This window comes from Artemia franciscana, chromosome 12 (assembly GCF_032884065.1).
Source record: "Artemia franciscana chromosome 12, ASM3288406v1, whole genome shotgun sequence".
NCBI lineage: Eukaryota > Metazoa > Arthropoda > Branchiopoda > Anostraca > Artemiidae > Artemia > Artemia franciscana.
Window position 1 is genome coordinate 20,449,127 of NC_088874.1, and position 15,505 is coordinate 20,464,631.

Sequence of the window (15,505 nt, forward strand, 5' to 3'; positions counted from 1 at the left end):
AATATCTAACCTAACCTCTAACTACCTCTAAATATTAAATATCTAATTAAAATTTGCATACATAGAAGTTTTTCCTAATCAAAATAGCAAATCATAGCCAAACCAAGGCTAACCGGTTTCCGCCAGATCTTACACAGCGTAATTCTTGAGTGTATTTCGTTTAACAGACAAGTACCAAATCAGAATACATCCAACTTATCTCATAATTTCTGTGAAGGCTTTAAGAACGCTCTCCCCTCTATCTCTCTCTTTTTGAATCAAATTCAGAATAAACACATTTTAGGAAAACTTACCTTTAAGATTTTTATATCTTCTTTTACTTTCATTCCTTTTTCAATAAAATCTTCAGTCACATTAAGGTAATCGTTAGTAAGCTCCAGTCTTAAGTCATATTGTTGTAACAGGAATTCAATGACGAACGGCACGACAAGATGCGACGATGAAAGCAATTTGAAATGCTGTTCTGAAGGAGCAATTATTATCTCACCGCCGTGGGGAAAAACTAGTCCTTCGAACATACCTAGAAGTTAAAAAATAGTAATAATCCAAACTGCGCTCCTAAATTTAACAAGTGTATTTAAGGGGATTTGCTCTTTGTAATGAGCGTTTTCCTGAGTCAATCTACCACACACGCTATTATTCATTAAAAACAATTGAAGGTACTGTCGTTAAGTCAACATGTCTTACTATTGAATGGTAACTATTGAATGGTACTATTGAATGTTCGCTCTTTTACTGAGACAAAAAGTCAAACTTTAGCATAAGGAACAGGGGATTGCAGAGGAAGAAGCATCCCTGATGGTCTGAATGGTTTTTGTCAGGTTTAATTTTTGATGTCGCCTTTACTTTCGTTTAATTGTGTTGCGAGAGCAACACTTTGGTTTTGTCCCGGTTTTTTTTTCTATGCCGCCGATCTCAGCTTATTCCTGGAAACTGGTAAGGGTCTAACCTGTGCGGTTTTTACGGAAAGTGTGGACCTCAGGCCGGATTGATGAATATGACATTACATTTTGGAAAGCTCCGCAGAACTCTTGCCTGGGGCCAAAAAGGATGGTTTTTGCTTGTCCACAAGCCAGAGCCTATGGTGTGCAAAGTGAAGTGGAGTTATATAGCCTGTGTCAGAGAGGAGTATCTGAAGTTGTGTAGCCAAACTTTCGTTTCATCAAACCATGTTTCTACTTTCGAGTGAAAAGCTCCGTTCTAGCAGGCAAGCAGGCAGGCACCACTTTCAAATTGAAGATGGACTAAAATCTATAAGTGTTAAATATATGCGGCAGTTACCCGGTCCCACAGCCAATATATCTTCTTTGAGTGATAAATAGAAAAATTTACAGAAGCAAAAAAGCGGCATTTTCCCAAGGGTCCGAAAGTGCTGCCGTGATTTCGGCTGGGTTTATCATTTGTTTTTTCGGACTTAGGATTGAGGTAGAGAAATGTTATCAGATGTACCTCCTAAACTTTAAAAGTTCTGTCATTGCAAAAGAAATTGGAGCTTATCCTTTGCTCCTTTCTAAGTGGTGACGTTAAAAAGTTGGCCTATGGCAAAAAAAATCACCTTTGAACTAAGACAGATAGATTTTTTCTTTTCGAAGGCAATCGATAGCTCTTGATGAGCTGATCAAAGTACATGTCATCAAGTTTTTGGTACAAAAATTCCTTCAGGAGATATACTAGTTTGAAAGTTTCAAGGGGTTGACAACTTCAGTAGTAGAGTACACACTGAAACCATAAATAGGCCGATTTCAATTGTGAGACAAGTAGAGGACTTGTAAGCAACAGTCGACTGTTCGACCATAATCATCTTCGGCAATAAGGGGTTTGCAACTTTGGTTAGTTGGTGTACCTATTATTTGTTTCCGGTGTATTTGATGGTAATACCAATTTGGTTCCAGTGGTAAGACATGCAGGGGACTTGTAAGTAATAATCGTCTGTTAGGCTACAATCACCTTCAGTGAAGAGGGGTTTGTAAATTTTGCTAGTTCGTGTAGCCTACCCATACTCACTGTAACCTAGAATTAAGTGTTTACGCTTACAAACGTGAAGAGGGGTTTGTAATTTTTGCAAGTTGTTGTACCCATATTCACTATAACGTAGAATTAAGTGTTTACGCAACGGGTACAAACGATAACGTGAAACAATGAGGCAGTTTCGTAGTAATTAATAGAGTTCAGCTATGGTAATTTGATCCTGAAAAATTATGGATAGCTTTATAATACCAACTAGATAATATAAGATATTGTTCCAAGTCTTGATCCGTCACGGTGTCTAAAATTGAAAACGATAAAGTTCAACTGGCTGCAAAGTCAATTTAGTCCCTTCTTTCGATATTCTTTTGTTATTGTTGTTTTTTCAACGCTGAGAAATAGCCTTTTATCATGTGATTACTGATCGCATTCTTCTTTGAACATAACGTTTTAAAAGCTTCGATAGGTTGACAACTTCAGCGTTTAACCGATAGCAAAGAAACAAAACCAAAGTATTGCTCTCGCAACACTTTATTTGGCAAAGCCGGACAAAGGTTGCCACAACACTTCACGTTGCTCAGGCAACGTAGGTCTAATTTTCTTTACGTTCTAATTGCGAGAAGGTCTACCTGCAAAACCAAATATTCGAATTGAAATGTAACTTTTGAACAGCAATGACTCCAAAAAAGAGGTCATTTTGCTCATCAATCATCAAATTAGCTCAATGCTCATCAAATTCTAATCAAATTTTGCGAAATTTTGCATTGAAAATAATTATTTGAGTTATAATTACAATTCATGTTATTTTGGTTTGATAGATTTGTATAAAATCGGCAAGCTACACCTCCTCCCTTCCAAAAATATTAAACTAAATTTTTTTTTTTTAGATTTTGTATGGTCTTGACAATTTTTCTCTTATTCATGGGCCGAATAAAGGTGCCATACTTTTCCTAAATGTTCATTATCCCTTCCACTAAAAATATTTCTCAGATTTTCCCCATTATGATGCAACTTTTTAATAGCTTTATTTTTGGGTTTCTCACTTTATAAGCCAACTTTGTTGTTTTAGTTCATATGACTGAACAAATTAAAAATCGTAATTTCATCATTTCTTACCTTTGGGATATAGGTGTTTCGTTATTTAGAATTTGAACGTGTTGGTTTTCCTCTTTCTCGTAAAAACTAGCTACGTAGGGGCGTAATAATGCAGATTTTGGGAAACATGAACTACAGTTTCAGAAATCCCTAGTTGGCCATCAGTAATGATGAGTATTCAGCTCCTGAAGCAAGTTCATTAGCATAACCAGTTACTATCACTGCTACAGGACCAATAACACTATAATTAGTATGCTTAGATGAACACAAAATTAGAAGGTTCTGCTAGTGCAATAATCACTCCACACTCCACTCCTCACTCCACGTAATTTCAATGGAACATGTTAAAAGGGGCAGATAAAAGAAAATAATTGAAACTTGATGTTAATAAATATGAAGCTACCACTTTTACGAGGAAAAGAAAAATTCTACAGATTAGTCTTTGGTTTGTAACTCATAGAATACAAATAACTAAGAAAGTTAGATACTTGGGTTTACTTTTAGATATGAAACTACTAAGAAATGACCATGCTGAAATTCAAGTAAAAAACTCACCAGGCATTATTCAACAAAATTGATATGTGTCGCCGGAGCCATCTGAGGATCTTAAATCATTTACAAAAAGAAATTTATATAAAGCCACTCTAAAGAATTTCTATGGTTTTAATTTTCTATTCTTTAATTAAAGTTTTTTTTTATTCGCTGAAAAACTGACATCTCTTTTATTTTTGTTGCGAGATCTAACATAGATTTTGCTTTAAGGGTTTGTGCTACATTAAAAATCATTTTAAAAGCCTCGGCGTAGGCTGACAATCTCAAAAACATGGAGTACAATTAAAGACATCTCTTTTATTTTTGTTGCGAGATCTAATATAGATTTTCTTTTAAGGGTGTGTGCTACATTAAAAATCATTTTTCAAGCCTCAGCGCAGGCTGACAATCTCAAAAAACGTAGGAGTCCAATTAAAGACATCTATTTTATTTTTTTATGTCACGAGATTTACCATATTTTAACATTGGATTATAATAATTCAAAAACCTTAAAAACGAAAACCAAAAGTTTAAGGTAGAACTGAATAAAGCCTGAATTTTTCAAAGCCATGATAGCAGAAAGACGAAACGAATAATAAAAGCTTCAATTGCTATAAATTAAAATAATTTAAGGAATAAAAAAAAATCACACCTTGCCCAAATACTTTGCTGTTACCCAGTGTACTAGCAAGCAGTCTATTAACTAAATAGCGACAATTGAGAAATTACCTATTGGTCTTCTTGTTTTTGGTGTTAGTCTATTAACTGATTTTGTTTATTAAAAATGTTTTAGTATATAGAGAATACAAATTATTTACCATTAAGTATAATGAAGAAAGAATTTGCAAGGGCAATTTTTATCAAAACTTTGCGTGTCGTACCAAGTATCGTTACTTCAGATGTAATCTTAATGACTATGAAAACTGACTTATTGTTCCACTTTTAAGATCCATTGCTTAAATAATTTATATATATATATATATATATATATATATATATATATATATATATATATATATATATATATATATATATATATATATATATATATATGTATATATATATATATATAAATATATATATATATATATATATATATATATATATATATATATATATATATATATATATATATATATATATATATATATTTGAACTCAATGGAAATGTTGCTTTATCAAATCCAGAAGAAAACCTCGTGTGTATTCTTATTTTAGGTAGGTAGGTAGGTAGGTTTTATTTTTATCCACAATATAAACATAAATAAAAATGACACAACTGGTAAAATATTGCAGCAAAAAGAAAGTCCTAAGGGCTTGTGCTGCAAATTCATATTACGATTTATATCTTATAAATAAATATCTCAACATAACAAATCATGATTATCCACCTAGCCTATCTTATATATTAAAAACAACAACACATATACATGAACACAATACAACAAAATAGTCTTATTAAATATTTTTTACCCGTTTCAGCCATCCCAACCCTCACCCCAAAAAACAACGAAAAAAACATCAAAAAACACCCAACTTTCAAAGTCTGTTAGTTAAACAAAATGTTTTCAATTTATTTTTAAACCCATTTGAAGTGACAGACTCCCTGATGCTAGCCGGCAGATTATTCCAAACAGAAGACCCCAGACTATGAACCACTTATGATGATCTGACTGTTTTTCTTTTTTCATCGCTTAAAAGTTGTGAATTTGTTGTAGCATAATTATGGTGCTCCTGAGTCATGGAAAAATATTCATGAAAATACTCAGGGCATATATGTTTCATGCTCTGGAACACAAAAATTGATGCCTGGTAGTCACGAATCTGACCAACATTATGTTATTGTAAACAGAAGACTAGCAGGATCAATACAAGATACTAGGGTGTATAGGAGTGCTGTTATTGATGTTAAAAGTAAAGATCACCATCTAGTAGTGTCTAAGGTTAATTTAAAGCTGAAATTTCGGAAGATTAACTCCCTCCCGGAAAGTTATGATGTTGGTGGACTTCAGGATGAAAATTTGAAAAAAGTATTCCAGGAACAGTTAAGTACTAAACTTGAGAGTTTAAAATTTGACAATGTGGAAGATGGATGGAATAATTTCAGAAAAACAATTTGTGAAGTTGCTGATGGTGTCCTAGGGAAGAGTGCTAAGACTGCAACTAGGAATATTAGTGAAAAAGCTTTAGGTTTAATAGAGAGTAGAAGGGGTTTGTATAAGAATTATCTGAGTGATAGGTCGTATGAAAAAAAAGGAATGCAAAGAAAGTGGAGAAAGCATTAAAATATGAACTAAGGAGATGTGAAGTGGAAGCCATGGATAAAATTGCCTGAGGATCTGGAAGATGCGGCTAGACGGCATAATAGTAAAATATTATACTGGCATGTTAATAAATTGAAAGGGAGTAGCCAATCCGGACTAGCCCCAGTTAAAGATAGAAATGGGGCCACAATTAGTGATAAGGAAAAAGTTAAAGAAAGATGGGTGGAACATTTTGAGAATGTGCTAAACCGAGATACAGTTGCAGGAAAAGATATAGATGAAAATGAAAAAGTTTGTGATACCTTGGATGTGAAGGAAGATTTGTTTAGTAAGGAAGAATTAGCGACAGTATTAAAAGGATTAAAAAATAATAAGGCCCCAGGTGCTGATAGTATGATTAATGAGTTTCTGAAATATGGGGGCTCTGAGGTTAGGAATAAGCTACTGAGATTATGAACATGATTTTTGAAAAAGGGGAAGTACCCAATGATTTTAGGAAAACCTTAATTAAACCACTGTATAAGAAAGGTGACAAGAGTGAGTGTCGTAATTATCGAGGCATTAGTCTGGTCTCTGTAGGTAGCAAATTACTGAGTAATATGATACTTTTTAGACTGAGAGATGCTGTAGCCAAAGTTTTAAGGGAAGAACAATGCGGTTTTAGAAAAGTTAGAGGATGTGTCGACCATGTTTTCACTCTTAGATTAATAATTGAGAAGTCCCTTCGTTGTCAAACACCTTTGGTCCTCAGTGTTATCGGTTATGATCAAGCTTTCGATTCTGTTGATAGGAGAGCGTTAACAAAGGTCTTATCGTTATATGGTATACCAGAAAAATACATTAAAGTGATTTACGCTATGTGCGAGAATAATACTGCTGCGGTTAAGGTAGGAAATGAGGTTAGCAACTGGTTTTGTATTAAATCAGGAGTTAAGCAGGGTTGTGTTCTATCCCCCTTTATATGGATCATTTTGATGGAGTTCGTCTTAAGGAGCACAGGAAAGGCAATTGGCGACCATGGAACCAAATGGGGAGGAAGAACGCTCCTGGACTTAGATTATGCTGATGATTTAAGCATATTAGATGAAAGTGTGAGCAAAGTGAATGAATTTTTAGAGGTTTTACGAGTTCAGGGTGCTAAAATAGGCTTGAAAATTAATGTTAAGAAGACTAAGTCACTAAGGCTAGGAATAAGTGAAGATGGACAGGTGACATTAGTTAACGAAAAGATTGATCAGGTTGGGAGCTTCAGTTATCTTGGTAGTATTATTAGTAAAGATTGTGGGAGCAGTGAAGATGTTAAAAGTAGAATAGCTAAGGCTCAGGTTGTTTTTTCGCAGTTAAAAAAAGTTTGGAAGAATAGAAAGATAAGTCTACAAACCAAGATTAGAATATTGGAAGCTACAGTGATGAAAGTGGTCAAATATGGCTCTGAAGCACGGGCACTCCGAAAAGCAGATGAAAATTTACTAGATGTTTTCCAGAGAAATTGCCTACGGATTGTTCTGGGTACCCGGCTGACTGACCGTATTTCAAACAGTAGGTTGTACAAAAAGTGTGGTTCAATCCCGCTTTCTGGGGCTACAATGAAAGAAAGGTTGAGATGGCTAGGCAACGTTCTACGGATGAAAGATGACAGATTACCAAAGATTGTCCTTTTTGGCCAACCGTCTGGGGCTAAACAGAAAGCAGGTCATCGTTGTCTGGGTTGGGAGGATGTCATAAATAAAGATTTAAAGGAAATGGGAACTTCTTGGGAGGGTGTAAAGAGGGAGGCTTTAAATAGATTAGGTTGGAGGAGGAGCGTGCGTAGCTGTGTTGGCCTCAGGCGGCTTGGTGCTGCAGTGAGTTATTAGTAATAGTAGTTAGCTATTTTTGCACCAATAACACTACAATACTTTTTCAAACTAATATTATTATGTAAATAAAACCCCAAATAACTCATTTCAAAAACTTGCTGGGTAAATGTCCAAAAAATATGTTATTATTATCACTAAGTAACCTACCTGTTCTACTAAAGATAATGTAATTTGTTTTAGATGCGTTAACTGTTAGGGAACTACCAACTGTAAAACTGCATAAACGCTAAAATTAGTGCGAAATAAAGTGCTAAATTAGCCTTATGTACAACCTCCACCAAATAACTACCAGTTACTGTTATCACAGTGTCGTCCACGAAGAGGTCAGCACCTCATCTCCAACATGTGAAGCCAACAAATTAACTTAAATAAGATACAGTAGAGGTCCCAGCACGGAACCTTGAGGCACTCCAAACTAAACACCGAACTCTCTGCTTAATATATCTGATAAAGCAACTTTGATAGTGCGGCCATGCAAGTACGATGAAAACCACTTTACACAAATACTACCTAGCCCAAGCCCGCTTAGTCTACTTAGAAGAGTATTAAATTGAACTATGTCAAAAGCCTTACAGAAATCCACAAAAACAGTTAAAGGAACCAGATTATTTTCAAGCGCGTGATCAACAAAAATTAAAAGATGGTGTACTGCATGACTAGTGGAATGCTTAATTCTGAAACCAAAGTGTCCATCATACAATATTTTCTTCGTATCTAAAAAATCACACAATCGCTTATAAATAAGAGTTCACAAATTTTACTAAATAAAGGTAAAATGGGAATCAGTCGCCAGTTATAGGGGCCCAAGGGGTCCCCATCTTTATGTAAAGGTATGATTTTAGACCGTTTCAGTTCCGGCGGGAGATTCCTTCAATAATTGACAGATTAATTAAAAAAATCAGTACCGGCAAAAGATACACCGACACAAAATTAAAAGCCTTTAGGTTCAATCCATCTACACCAGAAGAATTTGATTTAAGACTACAAACAGTTTTTTCTACTTCTTCAACAGTACAACCCATCCAGCATGCTTAAAGGGGGCATGTTAAGATTGTCAGCACCACCACCTCTAGATGCTTCAGTCAGTGTATCAATACCAATCTTCGAAAAATAATCACCCATGTAATTTGCTATTTCCAATTTATCACCAATAATTCTATTATTAATTTTTGATTCGGTTATACTTGTATTTTTTTTTCACATCCTATCACTTCACGAACAATTCCCCAAGTATCTTTTATATTACCTTCTTTACTCTTCAAACGGTTTAAATAATACTCATTCTTTGCATTTCTTCCTGATTTATTTACATAATTTCTCAACTCTTTAAATGCATTTAAAATCACTTCAGACGTGTTATCCAAATATTGACAATACAATTTATTTCTTTGGCTTATTAAAATCAAAACTTCATCATTAATCCACGGCTTTCAAAAACTAAAACTAAAGCACAAGTTTCTTAAATTATCAAATATTTTTAATAAATTATATGTATCTCAACAGTATGTCTGTTTTTTTGTCAAAGTAAAACACAAGTTTCTTCAATGATCAAATATTTAAGTAAATATTACAAGTTTCTTCAATGATCAAATATTTTAGTAAATCAGATGTATATTAACCGTATGTGTTATTATATGTCAAAACTAAAACCCGAGTTTACTAAATGATTTAATATTTTTAATAAATCAGATATGTTTTGGCCGTGTGTAATCTATATATATATATATATAAAAATAAGTTGTTTGTGTGTTATGTCTGTTACACTATGTCTGTTACGCCAGATTATGAAAAATAAAGAAGAAAAAGAAAACGAACTAAAATGTAAAAACTGGGAATTGCATAAATATTTCGAAATATTTTGACAATAGATTAAAGTAATTCGAAAACCTTAAGACAGATACTTAAAACTTTGAGGTTTATTATAAATTGTTGAGCTTTAGCAAGCTTGGCACGTAAAGAGGAATTTTTAGTATAGATCTTAAAATGACAGAAGAAACAGCCGAGGAAGCTGCTGAAACAATTAATTCAAAGAGAAATTTTAGTATAAATCCTACAATGGCAGAAGAAACAGCCGAGGAATCTGCTCAAAGGGTTAATGCCAAAAGACTTGCGGCTAAAGAACGCAAAACCGCGCAGTTAGATAAAAATCTACCTGGACAGCGAGAGTCAAAACATATCAAAACTGAAAATGATAGCGATGATGATTGATAGCGATGATGTTGGGGTGGCGCGAAGCGCCACCCCAACAGCTAGTCTTATTTATAAAAACTAAAACACAAGTTTCTTAAATGATCATATATTTTTTAATAAGTCAGATGTACACATATGAGTCCAGTTAAAGACATAGATTTTGCTTTAAGGTGATATAATACCTTAATATATCCTTTTCAAGTCTCCGCCTTGCTTGACCGTCTCAAAATACATAATAGTTCAAATTAAAGATAACTTTTTCATTTTTGTTGATAGATCTAGTATAGATTTGCTTCAAGAGCGATATACTACCTTAAAAAATCAGCAAACTCAGAATTGACTGACCATCTAAAAGACATAGCAGTCCTATTAAAGACATCTTTTTTTTATTTTTATCGCGAGATGTAAAAGTAACACACGCCGGCTATCTTACAATTTTGTTGAATAATGTCTGGTGAGCTTTTTACTTTACTTTCAACATGGTCATTCCAAAGTAATTTCATATCTAAAATTAAACCCAAGTATCTAACTTTATCATTTATTGGTATTCTATTACTTAAAAACTAAAGATGAATCCGTAGAGATTCTCTTTTCCACACAAAGCTGATAGCTTCACATTTAAACATCGCATTTTAATTTTGGTTTTTATCTGCCCATTTTAATAGTTTCAATAGAAAATATTTCGATCAAGGGATTCTTGAATTCAATGACTTATGCATATTCTATATTCCAGAATGAAAGGGACTATTATTACACTAGCGGAACTTCCCAGTATCCGACGAAGAATAAAGGCAGCCATGACCCCAATCAAGCTTGAACGGACGGTCACATTCACAGATGATAATAGTGAAGTTATTTTCATTAAAGAAATAGTTAATATTAAGTTAAAGAAAGAGTAATTTTTTTAAAATTAAAACATTATTTTGAAAATTCTTTGTCTTTGTTCTTATCATCGGAAGCTGAGATAAGGCTATGTGTATGACAGAATTCATTGTATTGTTTGACCGAGAAAACCAAAATTCTGAGACCAAGAAAATCTGGGATAAAAAAAAATGGTTTTTCAACTTTGATTGCGGTCGTTCCTCATATCTAGCATGTGTTCTAATTTCATGTTCATCTAAGAATGTTAATTATGGTGTCATTGGCCCTGTAGTAGTGATAGTAACCGTTTATGCTAATGAACTTACTTCATGAGCTGAAGATCCAAAACTACTGCCATCCTTCAACTTACGCATGCATGTGTTTCGCTGGTTTTATTTTGTAAGACTTCTGATAAAAGATACTTACTTCCATCAAAGCCGTCGTTAGGATGCAGTTCAGCATAACAGACTAACCCTCCTTTCTGATTTAAGGTTTGGCCAATCTTCATCATAGATTCGGGAGGAAGTCTCTCTGAGTTTTCGACAATACTTTGAGTTCCATTGGTACACAAAAGAGCGAATATTTCCACTTCAAGATTTTTGAGTGAAATACTGTGTTGGATATCAGAAAAAGTAAAAGAAACTGGGAGCTGGTAGGTATCTTGTGTGCGTATTTTTTGCTCTAAAACAAAACGAAATATTTTAATTGATTAGCGCACGTTTTAAAATTTTCGTAAGAAATACTGGAAAATATGCCTCGCAAGATCTATAAGCCAAAAAACTATTTTTAGATAGAGCATATGGAACATTTTACGACCCCTAGATATAAAATTCGGTAAATCCTATCGCTATTAAACGCCTTGTTTCAATTACAATAATCGGTAGTTTTTAATTAAATAAAACACACCCCAGAAGTGAAGTTAGGTTAATCCTAATGAAATATAACCTTCATGTAACCTTTGGTTTATACAATAATATAATTTGGGCTATATATTTGCACATTAGGGGGGGGGTTAAGTATTTGGACTTCATCCTTAACCTAACATAAACTGCTTACAAAGACTGAGTTGGTAGGAAACAATATTTGGTAGCAGAAACAACTGACGGAATTTATGTGGCAAACCTTCAGTCACAGGAGGGATGATAGGTCTGTATATTTTTCTTTTTATAAATTAATTTCATACCAATAGACATTGTACAGAATGTCTTAGATCAATATAAAGTTCCAATTAAAACCAAAACAAAATGATACTTTTTAAAAGGAAAAATTAGTCAGTAGGAGAGTAAAAAAATGCTTCAACTATGCTAAATTCGAAATATTTTGACACTACATCCGAGAACCTTTATCGACGGGTGAAAGAAAATAATAAAACTTAAAAATCTATTTCAAACAGGCACGTAAGGAAAGGGGAAAACGAAATAAAATTCCAACGCCAACATGGTGGATAAATTGGCGTCAATTTGGACGAGGCTTTGTTTTTTTCACAGTAAAGTTGAAAAAAAATGCACAAACCCCTCCCCCCTGAATTCTGAACAACAAATTTAATCCTAACCCCACCGTAATTTTTTTGAATTTCCACAATTTGGTAGATTTGATTATTTCTTTCAATGTTGAGACTGTTCTTGTATAGCTTTTGTTTTGTTCCTTTTTCATGTTTTTCTCAACTTTTCTTATAAGTTGTTTCAAGCTAAGTTTTTTCCTGTTGATAAAGGCTTCAGGATGTGAAATCGAACTATTCGGTCTTAAATTGTTGGCGGCACAATTTCTTTATAGCTGTCTTATTATCAGTCATTAAAAAAAATCCACAGAAGAAGTTATAAAAAAAAAACGTCAAGAGTTACCTTAAATCAAAAATAAGCAGAAATAAAGTAAAATATTTTTTCAAGTGTAAAACTACCACAAATAACCATAGGTAAATAAATGACCTAAAACGAACAAAAATTACCCGAGCCTAACTCAAAGGGTTTCGTTTGAATATGCCCTCTCCCGATCTTCTAGAGCCATTATTTCAATGCGATCACCCCTGAGAAAAAAAAATTGAACAAAATAAAAATAATCACGGATCTGTGATCTGTCTTTTGAAAACAATTTTGTATATAGGATCTTGAAACTTCTATAAGGGGTTGTCGCACGCTGAATCTGATTGTGTGATTTTCATCAAGATTCCTTGAATTTTAGAGATGTTCCCCCCTATTTTAAAAATCATTCATATTTTCTGAAGCTCATAACTTTTGATGGGCAACACTAACCCTGATGAATCTTATAAATTTAGAATCAGCATAATAAGCTGATTCTTTAGATGTATCAATTGATATCAAAATTTTGTTTTTTCGAGTTTTGGTTACTATTGAGCTGAGTCGCTCCTTAATTACATTTCGATACCACGAACTATTTGAATTGCAATAATTAGGTCATCTTCTTGATCTTGTATCATTTTTGGTCTAGTTTTTTTTTCTTTTGGAGCAATTGTTAATTTACTCTTGTGTCCTCTACGTATTATGTAACCGCTTAAAATGCCTTCTTTGCTCTTCAATTTCATTTTTATTCCTTTTGATCGTCGTTGTCACGTTTCTTTTAACCACATATTTCTTTGTTCTTCACTTTTGTTTTTGACCCGTAGTATTTATCGTTTTTGCAATTTTTTAAACCGCAAATTTCTTCGTCCTTCATTTTTGTTTGATATTACTTCAGATATTTTTCAATGTCCTAAACTCTTTAATTGGTCTTGTCACATTTGATGGTGTAGGTTGTTCATTTCCACCCCTTTTGAAATGGCATTTCTCAGGGCGTCTTCTTTTCTCATTTTATAGTCGAGTTATTTCATTGTAAGAAATTATAAATTTACGTTTTTATCCTCAAGATATTAAGAAACTGCTGAAACCACCTTTTACAAATAAATTCATTGGACTTGGTATTTTATACTTAGCCATGTTTCATGAGTAGTCTTGCCATAGACCACTCTTGAGGCAAAATGACGTATTTATGCTCTTGAAATGTGGTCATAAATATGACTTGACGCATATGAATTATTTCCCAAAATTAAGGCCCTTTACAATTTTTTTCGAATACGTGACCTATCTAGATAGTTTTTTTTCAGGCCATAAGAAACCTAGGATGCCATTTTAAAAAAAAAGAAAAAAGAAGAACATGGAACCGTTTGAGAGAATAAATTTAAAAATACACACACAAATAAATAATTATTGCTTGTTTAAAGAGATCAGATAACAAAAATAAATCGACCTAGTTCATAATTGAAGAAAGGAGGAAGCACATACAGCAATTTCAGGGGTTAAGCGAGGATTGGACATCACAGGTTAAAACCACGGAAAACAAAAAGAAGAATACAAATTTCACATTATTCGTATAAAATCTTTAGGGAAAGGAGTATTGTAATGAAGTATGTATAAGGCATCTTTGCCTTATACATTTTTTGAGGGGGGGGCATGGGATTATTTAAATTAGGATATTAAAGCAATACTTGTAAAAAGAAATTAAATTCGTGCCAACAAATAGAGGCTTATGATATAACTATTATAAAATAATATTTATATCGTATAATTGTTATTTAAAAATAGAGATAAAAAAAAGAAAGAAAATAATCCCTCACTCTAGAGGAGGATACCTTTTCTGAATTTGGTCAGGGTTCTCAATATCATGTCAAGAGAAAAATAAAGAAAATATGAATTGCACATTACATTTTTTAAGAGAGGGATCGTAGGAGTAAAAGGCCTTTGGTAGTTCCTAGGCTGCTTTTTAGGGATCTCCTACTCTCTCAACATGGTGTACCTGTAGTGGCCACTTTTCAGGTGGCTACTACCCACATGGTGTAAATATAATGACCGATTTCAAGCAATTACTCACTTCATTTTGTACCTATCCTGAATTTTCTACTAGCTTTTCAGAGAATTATTCCATGCACTGTATACCTGTATTGATCGGACTAAACTAGTTAGTTGACTGTTTGGGGTTTTCAAACTTAGGTTTCTTAGCTCTTCATAGGTGTTTGGCTCCCGAACCTTATGGTTCGAGTTGTTTGTTTGTAACAACTCGCCAGCTAATTAACCTAATTCATAAGTACAGAGTTTTCAAGCTAAGTCGTCATACTAGCTTGTCTAGCATGTCATATAATAAGCTTCAGCCACCGCACACCCATCAAATCTTAAAAGGGTCATCATCCTAAGATGAAGTTACAAAATCTGATTTCGTACAATAAGAAAATACAAACCACGAAAAATCTAGAAGCATGGTCAAATTCTCAAACCCTTGAATGGTCAGCACCCTAAGACGAAGTTAGAAAATCTGACTCCGTTCAATCCAAAAAGGTAAGAAAATTTGAAATCACAGTCAAACCATCAAAACCTGGAAGGCCCAGATCCTAGGACAATCTCGCAAAATCAGTTCAACTAAAAAAAAAAAATAAGAAAAACCCTCATATTAAAAAAAAAGGTATGATCGAAACCTCAAATCCTAGCAGATTTAGGGCTTTTAAGCTGAAGTAGCATAATCTGAATCCGCTCAAACAAAAAATAGTAAAATACTGAAAGGCCAAAGAAAATTGAAATCACACTCAAGCCCTCAAAACCTGGAAAGCCCAGATCCTAGGACGAACTCGCAAAATCCGTTCAACTCAAAAAAAAATATGAAAAACTCTTATATTAAAGACAAATAAAAAGCACGATCGAAACTTCAAATCCTAGAAGGGTTAGGGCTTTTAAGCTGAAGTAGCATAATCTGAATCAGC

At 33.6% G+C, this 15,505-nt stretch overlaps 1 protein-coding gene across 3 annotated transcripts in view; it reads right to left on the reverse strand.

Annotated features, from left to right (window-relative positions):
• The window catches only part of LOC136033828 (uncharacterized), a 101,257-nt gene that overhangs the window by 20,570 nt on the left and 65,182 nt on the right, over nt 1-15,505 (reverse strand). For all 3 annotated transcript variants that reach the window (XM_065714766.1, XM_065714765.1, XM_065714767.1), the window contains exons 9-10: nt 11,191-11,445; nt 294-520 (exon numbers count right to left, since the gene is read on the reverse strand). In XM_065714766.1, the coding sequence (XP_065570838.1) occupies nt 294-520; nt 11,191-11,445 (482 nt within the window). The remainder of the gene's footprint in view (nt 1-293; nt 521-11,190; nt 11,446-15,505) is intronic.